The following is a 20,460-nucleotide window of genomic DNA, read 5'->3' as shown; positions in this document are numbered from 1 at the left end:
ATGTTTGTGTGTTAGTTTTTTACAAAAACAAAAAATATTAAAACTAGAAAAAAGCTTGTAGAGGTCACGTGCAGTGGCTCGCACCTGTAACCCCAGCACTTTGGGAGGCTGAGGCAGGTGGATCATGAGGTCAAGAGATCGAGACCATCCTGGCCAACATGGTGAAACCCCATCTCTACTAAAAATACAAAAATCAGCTGGGTGTGGCAGTGTGAGCCTGTAGTCCCGGCTACTCGGGAGGCTGAGGCAGGAGAATTGCTTGAACCAGGGAGGCAGAGGTTGCAGTGAGTGGAGATTGCACCACTGAACTTCAGCCTGGTGACAGAGAGAGACTCCGTCTCAAAACAAAAGCTTGTAGAATATGGATATGAAGAAAATATTTGTGTACATCCATATGATATATTTGTGTTTTAAGATAAGTGTTATTACTAAAGAGTCAAAAAGTTAAAAAATTTAGTTTATGTAGTAAAAAATTACAATATGCTAAAGTTAATTCATCATTGAAAAAGAAAATTTTTGAATAAATTCAGCTTAGCCTAAGTATAGTGTTTATAAAGGCTATAATAATGTACAGTTATGTCCAAGGCCTTCACATTCACTCACCACTGACTCACTGACACCCACTGCAAGCTCCATTCACGGTTTAAGTGTCCCATACAGGTGGACAATTTTTTATCTTTTATACCATATTTTTACTGCAGCTTTTCTATGCTTAGATATGTTTAAATCACAAATACTTACCATTGTATTACAGTTGCCTACAGTATTCAGTACAGTAAATTCTGCAAAGGTTTGTAGCTTAGGAGCAATAGGCTGTATCATACAGGCTAGGTATGTAGTAGGCTACACCATCCACATCTGTGTGACTACACTCCATGATGTTCACACAACAATGAAATCACCCAAAGACACATTTCTCCAACCATATCCCCATTATTAAATGGTGTGACTATAATGATTATCCAATGAGTTATGAGATCAAAGAGATAAGCTCGGCATCCCAGGCCTGCACTGCAGATAACATCTATCCCGGCAGGAAGGATTTCAGAGACTATGCCCTGGAGGCAGTGAAGCATGACATGACATGATTATCATCAGATGGTTTCACTTTCAATTTACAATTGTTTTAAGATGAAGAGCCTCATCCTACAGCATTTACAGCAGATGATGGAGTGGATATGTATTGTTTTGCTCACCAAGCTTGCTTTCTTTTTAAGGAACAGTCCTTTCTTCCCAAGAGAACTGCTCTTTCTCTCCATTCCAACCATGAGGTTCTAGCTAATCCCCATACTTCACCTTCCTTGTCCCCATTGATTAGTCCAGGGTGAACCCATCCAATTTCATTTCTGAAACTTTTGAAGTTGGGCCTAAGAGAGAGGGACATTCCTTCTGTGGTGATAAGGTCATAAAGTAAGAAGATTGGAAGGACCATTTTTGCTTATGTGGAAGTAATACTGTTGGCCCTCCTCTCTCTAGATCCCAGTTGCCTCTGAGGCCTCCCTGCACCATTCCCGTGCTGTCATTATGTGAAACATCACAGCATCCTTCCAGTAAAGTCCTCTTTTTGCGAAAACTAGTTCAAGTTTGGTTTCCATCTCTTGCAATCAAAACTGAGTAGCAGTGTTACACTTGTAGTGACTTCTTGACATGTTAATCCTTGTCTTAAAGATACATTTTCCCTCTCACCACCCCCACCCCATGCTTTCCAAGAAGAGCTAGCCCAATCTCCATGTTGCCAATTTCTCCTTGTTCTATCTCATTCTATTCATGCTTGGAACACTTGGCCAATGCTCTCTACCTTCCCATTGGCAGTGCTTCTAGTTGCTCCATTTCAAAGTACATTAAAATGCTGTCTACCAAGAGCTACCACGAGAATCCTACTGAGTGGGTCAAGAGTGGGGCTTAGGAATCTGTATTTTTAACAAAATACATGCTGGTTGATTCTGATGTGCAGCCAGGTGGAGACATCATTAGGCCAAATGGCTCATAAAACCTATCCATTTGTTTGTTTTTTCTTTTATCTTTTTCTTAAACTTTTATTTCAAGTTCAGGGGTAAATGTGCAGGTTTGTTTACACAGGTAAATGTGTGTCATGGACATTTGTTGCACAGATTATTTCATCGCCCAGGTATTAAGCCTGGTACCCATCAGTTATTTTTCCTGATCCTCTCCCTTCTCTCACCCTACACCCTCCAAAGCCCGTCAATTTGAAGAGTATGTAAATGTCCTACTCAAGAATGCAAATGAACTGTTTCATCTCTAGTTAACTTGGAGTACTACTCAGTCTCATTTACCTCAAAGAAAGCAGAACTAGGCGGGGCGCGGTGGCTCAAGCCTGTAATCCCAGCACTTTGGGAGGCCGAGGCGGGTGGATCACGAGGTCAGAAGATCGAGACTATCCTGGCTAACATGGTGAAACCCCGTCTCTACTAAAAATACAAAAAACTAGCCGGGCGTGGTGGCGGGCGCCTGTAGTCTCAGCTACTTGGGAGGCTGAGGCGGGAGAATGGCGTGAACCCGGGAGGCGGAGCTTGCAGTAAGCCGAGATCACGCCACTGCACTCCAGCCTGGGAGACACAGCGAGACTCCGTCTCAAAAAAAAAAAAAAAAAAAAAAAGCAGAACTATTAGAGGCTTGGAAGTGTGTCGTAGCGATTTCAGGCTGCCGAGAGAATTATCTAGAAGGCGCTTGAGGTGACCTCATCATCTGTGGGTGTTGCAGAGGCAGACCTGGCCCCTTCCGCAAGCTGCCTTTGATTTCCTTCATGCTGGGGACAGATGAGGTAGAGGCCATTTGTTTCTTTTTAAACTCTGGAATTACATCACAGGCCTGTCTAATTTTCCTTAAAAAGTGTTTTTTGTTTTTTGTTTTTTGTTTTTTGTTTTTTGTTTTTTTTCCCCAAAGTAGCTATCCTCAAAAGAGCTGGGCATAGTTCTCCTAGGGGCAGCAGCAATGTTGAAGTATGGGGGGAAATTGTTCTAAATCCTTCAAGCAATGTCACCTTTGGAGCAGTAAAACTGCTCTCTCTTTCCCATAACAGATGACAAGCATGCCCCAGCAATCATTTTTTGGAAGCAGACGCTCGGTGGGAGAGGGATTGGATTTGCTCAAGGGTCAGCCAAGTCAAGTTAGTTCCTTCCTCACTTCTTCCCTGGCTGGAGGAGGTTTTGATGCTGGTGATGGTGGCTGAACTGAACCCACTTAGGAAACTCTCAAAGGTTTCTGAACTTTCAGGTGTGCCATTTCACATTTGATCGGCTACAGCAGGTGCTTCAAGGCTTTCTTCTGCCAAAAAGATTTGTTTTATTTTATGTTTTCTTTTGTGTGTGTGTGTGTGTGTGTGTGTGTGTGTGTGTGTGTGTGTGTGTGTTTTACTTTTATTTCTAACAAACCTGTGGATCTTGGGGCTTAGACTCAGGGAAGCTAGAAGGATTAGAGTCAAAAGAATTTTGCCATTTGGCCAATAGCATCCCCCCACTCCTGACATAGCGATTTTTTTCTAGGTTCCCTTCCCCCTGCCACTCCCCTCCCCCCAATGCACGCACACACGCGCGCGCGCGCGCACACACACACACACACACACACACTTTTGTCTTTCTCCTCTTTCTCTCCTTTCCTTCCTTGCTTCTCTCCCCTCCATCTCAACACATTCAATGAGTGCCCTAAACGGTGACAAACTTGCATGTGCTTCCCTCATGACTAAACCCCTGGGCCTTCTGCCAATCCCCCGCAGATGGCCCCAAACTGCAGGCATCCCGTAAGCGGACCCCACGCTTGCAGCCCTGGTTGGAACGGTCAGGGTGGAGGAGGATGGTGGGGAGTGGTGGTGTCTTCGTCCTGGGAGAAGGCGAAGCAACTTCCAGGAGGAAACGGGCGTTTCCTTCCCACGCGCTCGAGCGAGCCCTGGGTCCTGGCCTCGGAACTCCACCCAGCCCCTCCCTACGCTCTGGGAAAAGCCAGTCGCCACACACAGGCACACGCAGACCCCGGCGCCGCGCCCTAAGGAGAGCAGCACCCACAGCCAATTGCCATGGCAACCCCGGGGTTCGTTCCACTTCCCCACCCAGCCGATCTCCCCCCTCCTCCCTGCACTGCAGCCAACCGGCTTGCGTGCGTCCCAGGAGCGCGCTATAAAACCTGTGCTGGTGGTGCTGGGCGTGATCCGCAAGCGCCGGACCAGGGGGAAGGCGAGCAGTGCCAATCTACAGCGAAGAAAGTCTCGTTTGGTAAAAGCGAGAGGAGAAAGCCTGAGCATGCAGAGTGTGCAGAGCACGAGCTTTTGTCTCCGAAAGCAGTGCCTTTGCCTGACCTTCCTGCTTCTCCATCTCCTGGGACAGGTAAGTGGCACACCCTTAGGATGCCCCAAGTTACTTTGCCTTCCTGGGTGGCCCCCATTTGGTCACCGGGCTCTCTGTGTCTTCTACCCCAGCTGAGTGGTTTCTCCTTCTTGTCTCGCCTGCCTTCAGGTCGCTGCGACTCAGCGCTGCCCTCCCCAGTGCCCGGGCCAGTGCCCCACGACGCCGCCGACCTGCGCCCCCGGGGTGCGCGCGGTGCTGGACGGCTGCTCCTGCTGTCCGGTGTGCGCCCGCCAGCGTGGCGAGAGCTGCTCAGATCTGGAGCCATGCGACGAGAGCAGTGGCCTCTACTGTGACCGCAGCGCAGACCCCAGCAACCAGACTGGCATCTGCATGGGTAATCCTGCCCCCTCTGCTGTTTGACCTCTTCTGCAGCTAACTGAAGCTGCTTCCTCCCTTCTCTTTTTTCCTCCCCTTCCCAGAGGGCGATAAGCAAATAATATTGCAATAAGTGACATGTATAGAGCACTTACTGTGTGTCAGGCATGGTTTGGGGAGTACCTGGGGCTTTGGGGAATGCCAGAGCCAGAAAGGAAACCTGCCCTGGGGATGAAAGACATTCCTCACTTGGCTCCCTAGACAAGAATCTAAGCAGAGGGGGAGCCAGGCAGAGTTAAGGGCCAGTGAAGTCATTTCCTTCGGACATTTCTAGGGGGCCACTTGGGGCTGATGGAAGCTCGGGTTTACTCACACGCTCACAGTTTCCCAAACTGCAGTTGGGGAAAATCCAGCAGGTTTGTTTTCACACCTGTAATTGTCCCATTTGAACCAAAGCAAATGCTAGTCTCCTGGGACAACTATGTAAACCCTTCTCTGACTGCAAGTGAAATAAAATGCAGGCAACTAGCCAATCCAGGCTTCTAAAACATAATCAATCGGGGATCAATTTTTCACACGGTACAACATTGTAGTTGGAGATTGTCCCTTCCTTTCTGGACAGGAGGGCTTTTACTTTTCTCTCTAAGCTACTGATGATTTATTATGCTTGAGTGTCAAGGAATCTCAATGCCCTTCCCAATTTGATCAGCTAACCTGTTGGAAAATATAGAGTACACTTTTTCTCTTTTTAAGTCTAAGCTGCTGGAGTAGGAAACTCTAAGGAGGCTCTTGCAAAATGACTGAACATTGGGAACAACGGCCAGGAGGCCTTGGGGACATTACTTCACAGTTGCACACCTCTTTCCTCATCCATAAAATGAGTGGCAAGACTAGATGATCTTGAAGGTTTTCTCTTGCTCTGAGAGGCCTCCAAGAGGACATCACTCTACCGTAGATAAATGAGAAACTGGATTGCCTGAACTGGAAAAGGACTTGGGTTTTGGAACATGTCCTCCAAATCTTACATAGCTTCTTCACTGTATTGTGTTCTTGTTTTTGCTCCTCCTCTTTGCTTTCCTCTTTGCTTCCCCAATATTCTAGCGGTAGAGGGAGATAACTGTGTGTTCGATGGGGTCATCTACCGCAGTGGAGAGAAATTTCAGCCAAGCTGCAAATTCCAGTGCACCTGCAGAGATGGGCAGATTGGTTGTGTGCCTCGCTGTCAGCTGGACGTGCTACTGCCCGAGCCTAACTGCCCAGCTCCAAGAAAAGTTGAGGTGCCTGGGGAGTGCTGTGAAAAGTGGATCTGTGGCCCAGATGAGGAGGATTCACTGGGAGGCCTCACTCTTGCAGGTGAGAAACTCAGTATACCTAGGGCTGGTCATAGTAGAGGGTAAATACAAACATGAAGAATTTGCAATCTCTTGGATTTGAAAAGAGAAACTGGCCTGTTTCTGGCCATTCAGTTGTGGATTTCAGGTTGCCCACTGAGATCAAACACATGAGATCAAACACATTTGTAGACATTAGATCAAACATATTTATAAACTCAAACTAAGTTATAGAAGTTTGCTGCAATTGCTCCTAAAGAGGACCTCCCAAATTCACTCTTTTGTCTTATTTTTGTCTTAGTGGATGACTACTACTTGTATTTTAATCCATCCCACTTGACCCTCCTTAGCACTACAAAGACAAAATTTTAAATCCTCTTTCTTTTCTCAATCCTGTACACTACCTAGGCTGTCTCATGATTAACCTCCTTAAAGAAGGCTACTCATCCCTGGACAGGTGTCACTGAAAAGTATCATCTTTCCACATGCTGTAGTAAGGCTCAGATGGCACTTCAGGACCTTTTTTTGATTCTTCTTTTTGTTTTCTCTTATCAATGAAGTAGTTTTTAAAAAAATCTCAAGAGACAGTAGAGGATTATTTCAGAAGCCATTCATTAGCCAGATTACTTATATTAGCAGTATCCAGAATTGTATACTATTGCTGAGGGCAGACATTATCAGTCATGCCAGAAATAAATAAATGAATAAATTCAGTTCTGTGTCCTGGGAGCATGGGTGTTTAATAGGTACAGAGTTGCATGAGACCCACTTTCTAATAATGGCTGAAAAGGACCACTTTCCAGTCCTCACATTTTACCCAATATGGCTGTCTTTATCTATACATCCCATAGCTTACAGACCAGAAGCCACCCTAGAAGTCTCTGACTCAAGTGTCAACTGCATTGAACAGACCACAGAGTGGACGGCATGCTCTAAGAGCTGTGGTATGGGGTTCTCCACCCGGGTCACCAATAGGAACCGTCAATGTGAGATGCTGAAACAGACTCGGCTCTGCATGGTGCGGCCCTGTGAACAAGAGCCGGAGCAGCCAACAGATAAGGTAGGAGCCTGAAGGAAACCTCCCATCCTGAAAGTAATGGCCTTGTCTCCTTGTAGCCTGGGCTTCAGAAAGTCACTGTGTCACTCTGTGACAGAGAGAGCAGCTGTAACTGGGAGTCAACCCCAGAGAAAAGGCAGTGGGGTTCCTGAAGCTGGCCTATCTTCTTTTTTCTCTTTAACATATTGAAATACTCCAGGCAACTCACAGTACACCCTCAGGTAAAGAGGGAGAGGGGCCAGATAACTATAATGCTTTTCCCAATGGAGAACGGTCTAGCAAATCCCATACCATTCCTGGAGAAAACTGGCTACCCAGTTGTCAAGCACCACTGATTCGAGACTGGTCAGTTCTGACCTCAGTTCTCTTTACTCGTCAGGTTCAATATGTATGGGTAGAGGCCATGTGGGTCTTACCTCTCAGTCTTCAGCTCTCTACCTGGCACATACTGTGTGCGTGATAAACGACTGTTGATAAATAAGTGAGTGACTGTCTGGGAATTATTGTTGATATTTTTAAAAACCTAGTGGAAATAATACATTTGCCAGCATAAGGCAATATGGGCCAAATAAAACAGCACATATCTTTTTGGTTTTTTTGCTGGAATTATATCAACTCAGTATGTGAACACTGAATGTGAGATGTGCAGATCAGAAGCTCTGATTGGTTGCTGATGACATCACAGGCCTTGTTACCAGAGCCCTATATCAGATAAATACAATACCCAATTTGAACCATTATATGGATCCTTATACAAACCTAAGACTAAAATAAAACAGTCCTTAGCAATTCAAGATTTACATATCTTGACACTGAAGCAATATCATCTAGTGCGTAAGAGGATAACTGTGGAGCCAGACAGCTTGGCTTCAAATTCTGTCTTTCCACATGAACTAGCTATGTAATCTTGGGCAATTTTCTTAACTTCTCAGCCTCAATTCCTTCTCTCACATAATGGGGCTGCTGAAAGTACCTACCTTAAGTTGTCATGGTGATTAAATAGAATGAATCTGCAAAATGCTGGGTATAGATTAAGTACTCTGTTAACAGTAGCCACCATTACTTATGATTTCTATTTACTGGTAAAATAAGAGTCCATAGTGGTTGCATTAGTTATATGGCTGCTTAGCTAAATAATTTTTTGAGGTCCATCCTAACTTTATGTTTCTTCCATCAGTTTAGAAAGAACACCTAGAAACACCTTATCCCTAAAATTATATCCTAGGAGATGCACTTCCCCACACTTAGGGGAATTCAAACATACATCTAACATAGTCATGTAGGTTCACTCACATAAGCAGTCTCACATACAAACACATACACACACACAGGAATGTTGTTATCCTGTACCATTTTGTGGGTGCTGACAAGAATACATGCTAAATATTAAATACAAAAAAGTAAGAAACAAGAAGTCCTTAAATATTTTCAATGGCACAGCAACTTCTTTATTAAATAAGATGTTTCCATTTAATACCTCCAAGATGTGGCTTTTTCTATTGTGTCTTTTTGCAAAATTTGTATTTTTTCTTGTAATTTGCATCTTCTTTAATACTTGGATATGTTATTTTAAAGATGTTTATTTATAGTATACATATTTTATAAAAATTGTACTAGAATACCAATCATGACTTCCTTGTCTCCAAGAGATTCTTAAATCTAAGACAGCGGTTCTTAAAGTGTGGTCCCCACACCAGCAGCATCATCTAAGAAGTTGTTAAAATGCAAATTTGTGGTGTGGGTCCCACATCAGATGTACTGAATCCAAAACTCATGGTGTAAGGTCCGACAGCTTGTTTTAAGAAATCCTCTAGATGATTCTGATGTGCACTGAAGTTTGAGAGTCACTGATTTAAGATAATTCCACATCTAATCACCCCACAAGCTGTGGGTCATGCCTATAAAGGTGAACAGTGGATAATTGTAGGAAATTAGTAGATGAAGAAATATAAGTAAGAGCCGGGCGCGGTGGCTCACGCCTGTAATCCCAGCACTTTGGGAGGCCGAGGCGGGCGGATCACAAGGTCAGGAGATCGAGACCACGGTGAAACCCTGTCTCTACTAAAAATACAAAAAATTAGCCGGGCGCGGTGGCAGGTGCCTGTAGTCCCAGCTACTTGGGAGGCTGAGGCAGAGAATGGCAGGAACCCGGGAGGCGGAGCTTGCAGTGAGCCGAGATCGCGCCACTGCACTCCAGCCAGGGGGACAGAACAAGACTCCCTCTCAAAAAAAAAAAAAAAGAAAGAAAAAAAGAAATATAAGTAAGAAATAAAACATAGTCAATTCTTTGCTGAATTATCAATATTAGGCCTCTTCATTTATCATTACTAATACAATCTTGAATACATTTTCCACTTTATTTGCCTTCATGCAAATTCCATGTCTTGAAATGTCCTGAGGTCATCATGTAATAGAAAGAATGGGCTTTGTATCAGACAAATTCAAATATTAGATGTTTTCTGATCCCTTTAGGTCTTTGAGACTCAGTTTCTTCATCTGTAAAATGGGTAATTGTTCTTTCTATGAATGATTATTCCTTGTATGAATGAATACTGTTAAAAAGGTTGAGTTAATGTCTGAAGAGTGTTGGAAACATAAAATAATGCCAGATTTATACCCACTCTGTTTATAAGACATTGTATTAGTCCATTTTCACACTGCTATAAAGAACTACCTGAGACTGGGTAATTTATAAAGAAAAGATGTTTAATTGACTTACAGTTACACATAGCTGGGGAAACCTCAGGAAACTTACAATCATGGCAGTAGGTGAAGGGGAAGCAAAACACATCTTACATGGCAGCATGAGAGAGAGAGAGAGAGAGAGAGAGAGAGAGAGAGAGAGAGAGATACAGCGAGAGGGGGAAGTGCCACACTTTTAAACCATCAGATCTTGTGAGAACTCACTACCATGAGAACAGGAAGGGAAAAATCTGCCCCCATGATCTAATTACCTCCAGCAGGCCCCTCCTCTCACACATGGCAATTACAATATGAGATGAGATTTGGGTGGGAACACAGAGAGCCAAACAGTATCACATGTAAAAATTCATTTGGCTAAAAATGACACCAAAGCATGTTATAGTGTCTTAAAAGATAGGTTTTGTTATTATACATGTGCTTTCACCTTCATGCTCATCTCCTCAATGTCAAAAGACCATTATGTACAATTAGGCAAGGTGTTCACATTCCAGGAAGAAAGGAAAATGCATATAGGAACAATAAAGAATTGTAACTACTCAAAGGACAAAGGATTTCCCAGATTCCCTTGGCTTATGTATCCTTGGCCAGAACTTTGCCACAAAGTTATTCCAAGTCCCAGATAGGCTGTGGAAGCAAATACTTTTAGCTGACTATATTGCTCAAGCAAAATTAATGTTGTGATAACAAAGAAGAAAGACCAATAGATATTGGGTGGGCAACTAGCATGTAATTCCATACTCTAAAATTGTCCCTCAGAGGAATAGTAGCCATTCAAAACATCACCTCTTTTTTCTTTCTTAGAAAGGAAAAAAGTGTCTCCGCACCAAGAAATCACTCAAAGCCATCCACCTGCAATTCAAAAACTGCACCAGCCTGCACACCTACAAGCCTAGGTTCTGTGGGGTCTGCAGTGATGGTCGGTGCTGCACTCCCCACAATACCAAAACCATCCAGGCAGAGTTTCAGTGCTCCCCAGGGCAAATAGTCAAGAAACCAGTGATGGTCATTGGGACCTGCACCTGTCACACCAACTGTCCTAAGAATAATGAGGCCTTCCTCCAGGAGCTGGAGCTGAAGACTACCAGAGGGAAAATGTAACCTGTCACTCAAGAAGCACACCTACAGAGCACTTGTAGCTGCTGCGCCACCCACCATCAAAGGAATATAAAAAAAGTAATGAAGAATCACGATTTCATCCTTGAATCCTATGTATTTCCTAATGTGATCATATGAGGACCTTTATAGCTGTCTTTTTATTTAACAAAAAAATGTAATTAACTGTAAACTTGGAATCAAGGTAAGCTCAGGATATGGCTTAGGAATGACTTACTTTCCTGTGGTTTTATTACAAATGCAAATTTGTATAAATTTAAGAAAACAGGTATATAATTTACTTTGTAGACTGTATCACATCGCACTCATCATATTTTGTTGTGCACTAGTGCAATTCCAAGAAAATGTCACTATAATGACTCGGTGAAGTCTAGAATCATACTGAACATGTTGTACAAGTGTTTCAACCATATATTGAGGTTTGATGGGAAGATTCTCTATAGGCTCCCTTTTTGGGTAAACCAGCTCTGAACTTCTAAGCTCCAGATCCAAGGAAACATACAGCTCTTCAACCTGACGTTCAGAGATGACTATTAATTTTCTGTTTAGTTTTACACTAGGAAACATGTTGTATCTACAGTAATGATATGTTGGCTAAGTGGACTTGTGTCATAAACTTTCTCCATTTAAGACACATTGACTCCTTTCCAATAGAAAGAAGCTAAACAGAAAACTCCCAATACAAAGATGACTGGTCCCTCACAGCCCTCAGACATTTATATATTGGAAGCGGCTGAGGCCCCCAAGTTTTTTAATTTAGCAGAAACAGACCGTATTAGCAAGGATTCTCTCATCTCACTGATAAGTAAACTGAGGCCCAAAACACTTGCTTACATCCTCTGATGGCTGTTTCAAATGTGCATTTTGTAGAATTTTGAGAAAAAAAGAGCAAAATCAACATGACTGGTGGTGAGAGACCACACATTTTATGGAAGTTTGGAATTACTGTAGACACGCCCAAGACTTATCCTTGGGCCATAATTATGAAAACTCATGATCAAGATCTATGTGTATACATACGTGTATCTGGTTTGTCAGGCTACAAGGTAGGCTGCAAAATTAAATCTAGACATTCTTTTAATGCCACCACACGTGTTCCACTTCTCTCTTTTAAAGTATTTATAAAAATATAAATTGTACATTTTGTAAAATATTACGTTTAGTTTCTCTACTTGTCAGATATCACTAAATAAACACAATTTTATTGCTGTGCGGCTCCATTACTTTGGCGCATAAAAGTTGAACATTGTTGTTTACTGAAAATAAAATTAAAATGTATGAATTAAATGAGACATCAATCAATAGCATCTATTGAAAGCAAAATGAGTATTTCTGGGTGAGCTTACGACTTCTTGTCAGAAGGGAAACAAAAGACAACTCAATATTACTGAGTTAGATGTTTCTCACCATCAGCCTCAATTAGCCCCCACACTACTTACTCCGACCCTCATCTCAAGCCCTGATCTCTTTTTTCTGGATGACCCACTAGACACCTCTATATATTGAAATTTAAACTTGTTATCTGACCAAACAAAATTCAGCTCTGTGACTTCCTTATCTAATCAAAGGGCGTCCCATCCTCCCAACTGCACAGCTTAAATGGCCAGCACTTTCTTGATCAGTTTTATTTTGCCAAGTACCCAGAAAAGCATACTTCCATTGATCATGGGGAGCTGCATGACAAACTGTGCTGCCCAGTGGGCGGAGTCACAGGTAATAGAAGTTTTGTGTTTGGAAGCTTCTTGCTGATGCAGTGTGGCTCTCAAGTTCTATAATTTGTAAGGAAAGATCTTTTTATAAGAGTTTTACTATTACCATCTTCACTTCCGGGATCTGCCCCCTCCTTCCTGCCCCTCTCTTTAGCTAGTTTCCGTTTGTCCTTAAAGATGGATTAGAAAGAAATTTTGCCTTTTAGGAATTTATTCACATGAAATTTTCAAGGACAGTAAACATGTATTGCACAACAACATTGTGCTAAGAGCTGTACTTGCATTATGCTGTTTAACTGGCACAATAGCTCTATGAAGTAGGCATTCTTCATGTACCCATGTTATGGATGAGGAAACCAAAAAAAAAAAAAAAAAAGTTAAAAGAAACTGGTGGATCTAGAATTCAAACCAAAGTCCTTTTACTTTCTACTTGCTAACACACGGATCCTTGCAAAGATGATCTATCTTTTATCCATTAGGATGAAAAACAAAGCAATCTTCAAGCTGAGAATATAAGAAAAGATATATGAAAATATGCCCCAGAATGGCATGAAACTAGGAAAAGAGTGATTTGGTTTTGTTCAAAAGTATCCATGAACATGAATCAAAAGAGACCTAGGACAGAACGTGTAACAAAATCTGATTAGTGATTACATCAGGCTAGTCTCATTTTTGTTCTTTTCTGTCACTTCTTTACCAACTTCTTTTTTAAACTGAGGATATACTACCTTTATCACCAGAAAAACAAAAATTAAGGCTGACTTATGTCCCTTCTGGCACAGTTCTCCTTGCAGTTCTATTTACTCATATAGACATAGCTGCTCCTTCCAGCAGCCAAAGCATTTGTTAAGTCATTCACTCTGTTCATTCAAAAACTACTTACTGATTGCTTCTGTGTACCTAGCATTGTTTTAGATCCTGGGAACACAGCCATGAGTAAAATAAACAATAAAAATAAACACGTTCTCTCTTCTTCCAAAAATTTACATAATGCTGTTGGGAAAGGTAGGCAAAAAAGCAGTAAACAAAGAAGGTAAATTCCAAATAATGCATAAATAAATCTGTGAAGATCATCAAAACAGGGTGATAACATAGAAAACTTCTGGGTGGCTGATTTAGCTTGAGGCAAAGAAATTCTTTCTAAAGAGGTGACATTTCAAAAGAGAAAGTATCTTCCAGTGAGATGTAACATCTACTGTAAAACAAAACAAAACAAAACAAAAACAGTGTCAGGGAGTATTAAGGACCATCCATGAGGCTAGAGTACAGAATGGGAGGAGAGGTGGGAGACGATGTATTTGCAGGGGCAAGAGTATCAGGACTTGCCTCTATCATCAAAGTTCTCACAGTATTTACAACTGATACTCTATAACCCCATTATGAGTATCTTGAGGCCAGCATTTTAGTCCTCTGTATCTGCCCAAGTCCCTGACACACAGTAAGACCTCACTGTGCATACCTGTTGAATGAATGAATAAATATATGAATGAATGGTCTCTGCATTGGCAGAAGGCAGAATGGTCTTTGAAAAAAATGTTAGGCTATCATTTTCATTATCACTATCACCTGGAGAGCTCTCTAACTTACATAAATACACACGCATGCATTCCTGAATTTAAAATTAAAGGCAGTCAGAAAATGTGGTGTGATGTACAAATACTTGCAAATTTCAGAACGTTCTAGTAATACAGCAAGGCAGGAAACATTGACTGAGCAGAGTTTAGGGCTGCAGAAAGAGCACAAGCTTGAGAATTATCCAAGCCTGGGTCTGAATGCCAGGCTTACTCTTTCCCAGCTATAGGATACCAGGCGCTCTGCACAGCCTCTGGAACTCAGTTTTCACATCTGTAACATGAGACCATGTATGGATAGGGTGACCAACTGCTCCAGTTTATCTCGTTTTAGGAGTCAGGACTTTTCAGTTATAAAATCAGGGCAGTCCCAGGCAAACTGGGAGAAGTTGGTCACCCTAAATATCAACCTCATAGTATTATAATATATATTCATAAGCACTTGACTGTGCCTGGCACACAGTAGGTCTGCAAATGGCAGATGTTGATATAAGTATTTAGTAGAGCCAAGCATTTAAAGTTCAAAGGTAGACATTATTGACCTCATTTTTACATGGAAAGATGAAGAAACTCAAAGAAGTTAATGACCTATTAAGGACACAGTAAATGAAGGAGCTAGGATTCAAACTCAGGGTCTGTCTGAGCTCAGAGCCAAAGCTCTTTCCTTTACACAGTGCCACAGACACTGAGGCCAAGTGTATTTTCAGCAACCAAAACAATTCCAACAGTTTCATTTTTGTGCTATTTTCCCAAACTATAAATGTTCTCTTTTAGTAACAGCATTGCAAAGTAGTGAGACTGTTGAGATCATTCTGTGAATGTCAAATTTTGAAAGCACTTAATTGCTGGTGTAGTGATAACTCACATTTCATTGAAAATTACTTGGAGATTTTTCTTTTCTTTTTCCACACAAAGATTCAATTCAACAATGAGGTAAGAACATCTTTAACTATACAAAGAGCTAATTTGTTACATACATATCTGCACTTGATGAGATTGTCAATGAAGCTTTGATGGAGATTTCTGGGCAGTACTAGATTTCCCTCACAATGTCTTCCTTGTAGGTACATGTTGTCATGTTTCCAAATGGGTTTCACTCCAAAATGTTCAACATCACAAGTCAAATCATCAAAACAGTATGTCTTTTTGGCTATGGGCTATAGGGTTTAGTTTGACGATCCAATATTGTTGGAAATGTATTCATCTTAACCACACTGCACAGTTCTTGCAGGCATTCTTATGTTGTCTGGACCACAGAGGGTTCACAAAATTCAATTACTACTTCAATAATGCCGCTGGCACTTGCTAAACTCTGAATAATGAAGGATTATCTGCAGCCTTCCAGCTGAGGACCGTGAATTACTGTTACATTAGGCCAGCTGTTCTGGGGATAATCAGGAGATGCAAAGGGTAAGGATGGCAATGTTGTACCAGTCTTCCTAAAGAATGTGTGTCTTTCTCCTTAGGACAAAAAAACAAAGGTCTGAATTTCAGCCCAGTATACAATTCCATTCAAATGACAAGGTTTCACAGAATGAACAGCCCACAGGTCCTACTGGAAGGAACTTGGCAACAAATATTTTATAATCCAAGCAGAAAATGTGGCTTGGACTTATATTTTATTAGCCAAATCTGAGAACCAGACTCTGCTTGTAGCATAGAATCAGAAGTTTGGAAGAAGTTATAAAGTTCTTAGCTTGGGTTAAATATGGGTCAGTGTGCTCCAAGCTGACCCAGGTTTGTCCTGCTGAAGCAAGGCCACCTACAAGATCCTGGGAGGACTTTGATACAGGAGATGCCAGTAAGTGGGCATTCTAGCTCCTCTGAAAGTTGAGCAGTGAGACTCTTCCCCAGTAATTTGTAGAAAATCACAGCCCCCAGAAAAGAGGATAAAGACCACAAGGATCATATTGACTGTGCCATGTTATCTATCCAAATTCCATTTCATGGTTCAAGAATCCACTTTAAGTTCACCTTCCCTAAGAAGCCTTCTTCACCAGCACTCTTTTGACTACAATAGGCCTGACCCACCCTCTTTTGTACCCAACTGCTCTTTGTAACAATTACTATCATAGCAGCTGAAACACCATATCTCTGTTACTTGTTTGCATATGTGTTTCCCACTAAACCCTAAGCTCCATGAAAGCAAGGACCTTGTCTAGTTTTCTCACCACTGTTTTACACAGTGCTTCTCAAGGTTGTTCAGCACAGTATTCCAAACAGCTAAACAGACTGAACACTTATTACCTAACCATCTAGCAGCAAAACCCCAACATTTCAGGCCAAAGTTTCAATAGCTTCTCACATTTTCTCCTAAAAATGCAAGTTAGTTTTGACTTCTCCTTAGTCGATTATTCAACTTTCCCTACCAAACCTTCAAGTAAAATTGATGCTCCAGAAAAACGAACCATGTTTACACTGAGGCCTCTTGCATCTTCTTGCATATTTCATGTAGTCAAATTAGCAGTAATAATAAAAAAAGATTCCAAATTCTCTCTCAATTTAGGTGCCATCGATTGTAAGGTATACTATTAATGTACATATCAAAAAGAAATTTTAAAAGTCTGTCAATTGACCCAGGACACATCATCAATTGGAACACTCAGATCACTTTCAGAATTGAAAAAAAAAATCCAATGTTAATTTTAGAATATACGAAATTTAGAAAAAAAAGATGAAAAAGGAGGAAATGGAGGAAGAGGATAAAAACCGACATTTATCAAGCTTATTAGGTACTAGACACTACGCAAAGTGCTGTACATAGATTACTTGATTTGCTTGAATTCTTATAACAATCCTTTGAGGTCAGTACTATTTTATCTCAAAATTACAGATGAGGAAAATGAAGCTTTAGAAAGAAAAATAGCTTGCATGGCATCATAAACCTATTATGTGGTAAAGCCAGAATCTGAATCCTCACATTCTGAATCCAAAATGTGCATATTTACTCTGCCTTGTTGCCTATATTCTGGGTTACCTGTACTCCATTTGGAGAAACAAGTAATGGTCACACAAGAAACTTGAAAGAATGAATGAATGAATGACCAGCTACTAAGCTGTAAAGGATTTGTGCCTGCATATTGGTCACCACCTAAGGAACTTCCCCAACAGTATGCATGGGGGCCATATGCAAATCTTTTGCCAAGGAAAACCGTTGACTTAGGCCAAAAATTTTGTGACCAAGAACTGTTAGGAATATGGTCCCGAGCTTTTCACTGGTCCCTGAAATTAAGGTAGTGGTCTTTCTTTTCTGTATTAATTAAGTAATTGATCAATTCAACAAAAATGTAGTGATCATCTACCATATTCCAAGTCATTTGCTGGAACTGGGAATAAAGCAGTGAACAAGGCAAATACAGTCCTTGCCCTCCTAAAGCTTATAGTCTGGTGGGTTGTATGAGTTTTTCTTTCAACCTTCATTCCCTGGACTAAATTATCTAGGTTTGGTTTTTTTCTTTGTTGTTGTTGTTGTTTTTTGTTTTGTTTTTGGTGGTGGTGTTTGTTTTTTGCCTTTCCGCTTACCACTTTATGCTCATAGGAGTGGACTCCTTAGAATTGAGCCCCATTATTGGTGCCCCCAAATTCCAGAGAAGATCCCTAGAGCTGAGTCTGAAGCATTTCAGACCCCTTCCTGTAAGCCAGCTCCTCATCTGAAGCCTCCTCAGATGCCATTTTCTCATGTGAAGGTGAGATAATTATGTAGGTCTCTCTGCAACAACCGTGGAGAACGAGAATCTCTTATACCTACTAAATACACACCTGGACAATTCCAGAAGTACACAGAAAGTTAGGGGTTTCAGAGATCTGCCCTGTAAGACCTCATTCATTAGGAGAACCATCTAATCCCCAAGCCTATGTTCAATAGTGTATTCAGAAACATCATGTAGTGCTCTTTTCCCTTTGACAGAAAGGCTCAAGTTATATTGTGCCCATACCCTTCTTGGTACTATATTATCTACCTGGGGTGTCTTCCTTCCTTTAACTTCATCTTTTGAAATCATTTTTATTGTTCAAGATCTACCCACCATAAAATGCTATTTATATTTACTAAGCTTTTCCCAATCCCCACCCTACCTCTTCAACCAAGGCAAAACATGGTAGCAGAACATATTGGCAAACACTGAACTTGGAGTCAAAAAACCAAGCCACGTCCAAGTTGCTTAGCTTCTGGGCTTCTATGTCCACAAAATGAGGATGTTGACTTCAGCAACTTCTGTGGTCCCATCTATATTAACACTTACAGGGTATCTACTATGTGTTGTATCATTTTTATAAACCTATTTTTCCTACAAGTACAAGATGAGTACTATTGCCTTATTTATTGATGAGACTGGAACAGATTCCAACCCAGGGGTGCCTGACTCTACAGCCCAAACTCTTAGCAGCATGACACACCACAGCTCCCAAGAGCTTGTGGTGCCCTTCCTCCTCTTTTTCTCTTTTATTATAATGAGGCTCACCTCATTGTAGTAGTACTGCTTCTGGTTTTTGGATTAGAAAATAACCACCATATCCTTCAGATTCATCCTGGTCTCTCTAGGCAAGGAGTGACAAATCAGCAATGAAAATATTAATTACAATTGTATCTACACAACATCCCAGAAAATGGTAGAGACGTAGAAAAGCCAACTATGAAGCCAGCCGTTAAAACCATGTCCAACCAGGTGTGGTGGCTCACCTCTTTAATCCCAACACTTTGGGAGGCTGAGGCGGGCAGATCATTTGAGGCCAGGAGTTCAAGACTAGCCTGGCCAAAATGGTGAAATCCCATCTCTACCAAAAATACAAAAATTAGCTGGGCATGGTGGTACGCACCTGTAATCTGAGCTACTCAGGAAGCTGAGGCATGAGAATTGCTTGAACCCAGGAGGTGGAGGTTGCAGAGAGCCAAGATCACACCACTGCACTCCAGCCTGGGCAACAGAGCAAGACTTTATCTAAAGAAAGAAAGGAAGAATGAGAGAAAGAAAGAAAGAGAGAAAGAAAGAGAGGAAGGAAGGAAGGAAGGAAGGAAGGAAGGAAGGAAGGAAGGAAGGAAGGAAGGAAGGAAGAGAGAGAGAGAGAGAGAGAAAGAAAGAAAGAAAGAAAGAAAGAAAGAAAGAAAGAAAGAAAGAAAGAAAGAAAGAAAGAAAGAAAGAAAGAAAGAAAAAAAGACAAAGAAAAAAGAAATCCAATGAACAAATTTTACTTCTCTTTTTATGGGACCATTTGCTTTGGCAGTCTGCTCAGATGAGATATCAAGGTGCATCTATAAATGTAAAGCGTAGACTGATTCATTGAATTGGTCATATTATTTTTTTAACAGGTCATTTCAGTCAAACAATTTGTTTGTAACCCAAGTTACTAACTAGTTATTGCCCATTTGATCTATTAAAAACAATTCATCCATTTGGTAAAGCCTCACTAACATTTTTTAAATCAATCTGTACAATACCTGAGAAAAATATATTAATTAGTTAATACCTTCACTCAATTAAAACTTGGGCATGTCTAAAGTCTGACCACACACCTCTTGTCATATTGCATTGGTCATCACAGATAAATTCTTACAATGTTGGACACAGATTCTTTAACAAAACTGTTGAACTTCAGTACACTCCAAGATGGTTAATGCAGTACATACTGCTCAAGGTTAGACTAAACACCAGGTCCAAGAATTATTTTCCATGGCCCTTCTTAATGACACAAAACCCTACCTTTTAACGGGCATTTTTTTCTCACAAAACTTTGTATTGATTTATACATTTCTTCAATTCTATGTAAGTGGGTTGTGAATTTACAAGATCCTCAAATCTCATAAATCACACACCTTTTTCTTCAGTTTCCAACTACTTATTACTTCTGTGTTATCTCTTATTTGAAGACTAACTTTGCAAATGTGCAGAGAAGGTATTCTATCGTATTCTGAGGGGAAAAAATGGCGTTGTTTGACTTGGATGTCCCTGGACTTTACAGTCTCACTCCAAATAATATAGTAACAGCCAAGGCCCCCTGATTTCTGCTAGGAGCCCTCAACCCCACATTGGCTAGCTAGGTGTATATAGCATTTTGTACATGGGCTTCTAGTAAGCCTAGAAATGAACTGTCATCTAGAGATTTTTATAGGCACTTGGCCAAATTCTAAACTGCTCAGGATTTGCATCTTCTAAAGAATAAAAGCCTATTTACACATTCTCACTGTTTCAGAATTCCTGGCTAGCTACATGAGAATGTTTTAAAGGGTTGGTAACAATACAACTCACCATGGACCACCTAGATTAATATTAAAAAGGTGTTTCTTTGTTTCCAAGATTTTCATGTTTG

At 41.3% G+C, this 20,460-nt stretch overlaps 1 protein-coding gene across 1 annotated transcript; it reads left to right on the top strand.

Annotated features, from left to right (window-relative positions):
• Positions 1 to 4,023: 4,023 nt before the first annotated feature.
• On the top strand, positions 4,024 to 12,087 carry CCN3 (cellular communication network factor 3). Its single transcript, XM_050802105.1, has 5 exons — positions 4,024 to 4,337; positions 4,467 to 4,692; positions 5,775 to 6,026; positions 6,856 to 7,064; positions 10,566 to 12,087. The coding sequence occupies exons 1-5, from the start codon at positions 4,254 to 4,256 to the stop codon at positions 10,860 to 10,862; spliced, it is 1,068 nt and encodes a 355-aa protein (XP_050658062.1). The 5' UTR covers positions 4,024 to 4,253; the 3' UTR covers positions 10,863 to 12,087.
• The last annotated feature ends 8,373 nt before the right edge of the window (positions 12,088 to 20,460 follow it).

Source organism: Macaca thibetana, chromosome 8 (assembly GCF_024542745.1).
Source record: "Macaca thibetana thibetana isolate TM-01 chromosome 8, ASM2454274v1, whole genome shotgun sequence".
Taxonomy (NCBI): Eukaryota; Metazoa; Chordata; class Mammalia; order Primates; family Cercopithecidae; genus Macaca; species Macaca thibetana.
The sequence above is the reverse complement of the archived record's forward strand: the minus strand, read 5'-3'. Positions and strand labels throughout refer to the sequence as shown.

Bases quoted from the DNA above. Each gene is read 5' to 3' on its own strand.
- CCN3 (XM_050802105.1), top strand. From the start codon at position 4,254: ATGCAGAGTGTGCAGAGCACGAGCTTTTGTCTCCGAAAGCAGTGCCTT. The intron at 4,338-4,466 runs GTAAGTGGCACA...GCCTGCCTTCAG, and splicing joins TTCTCCATCTCCTGGGACAG to GTCGCTGCGACTCAGCGCTG. The intron at 6,027-6,855 runs GTGAGAAACTCA...TACATCCCATAG, and splicing joins GGGAGGCCTCACTCTTGCAG to CTTACAGACCAGAAGCCACC.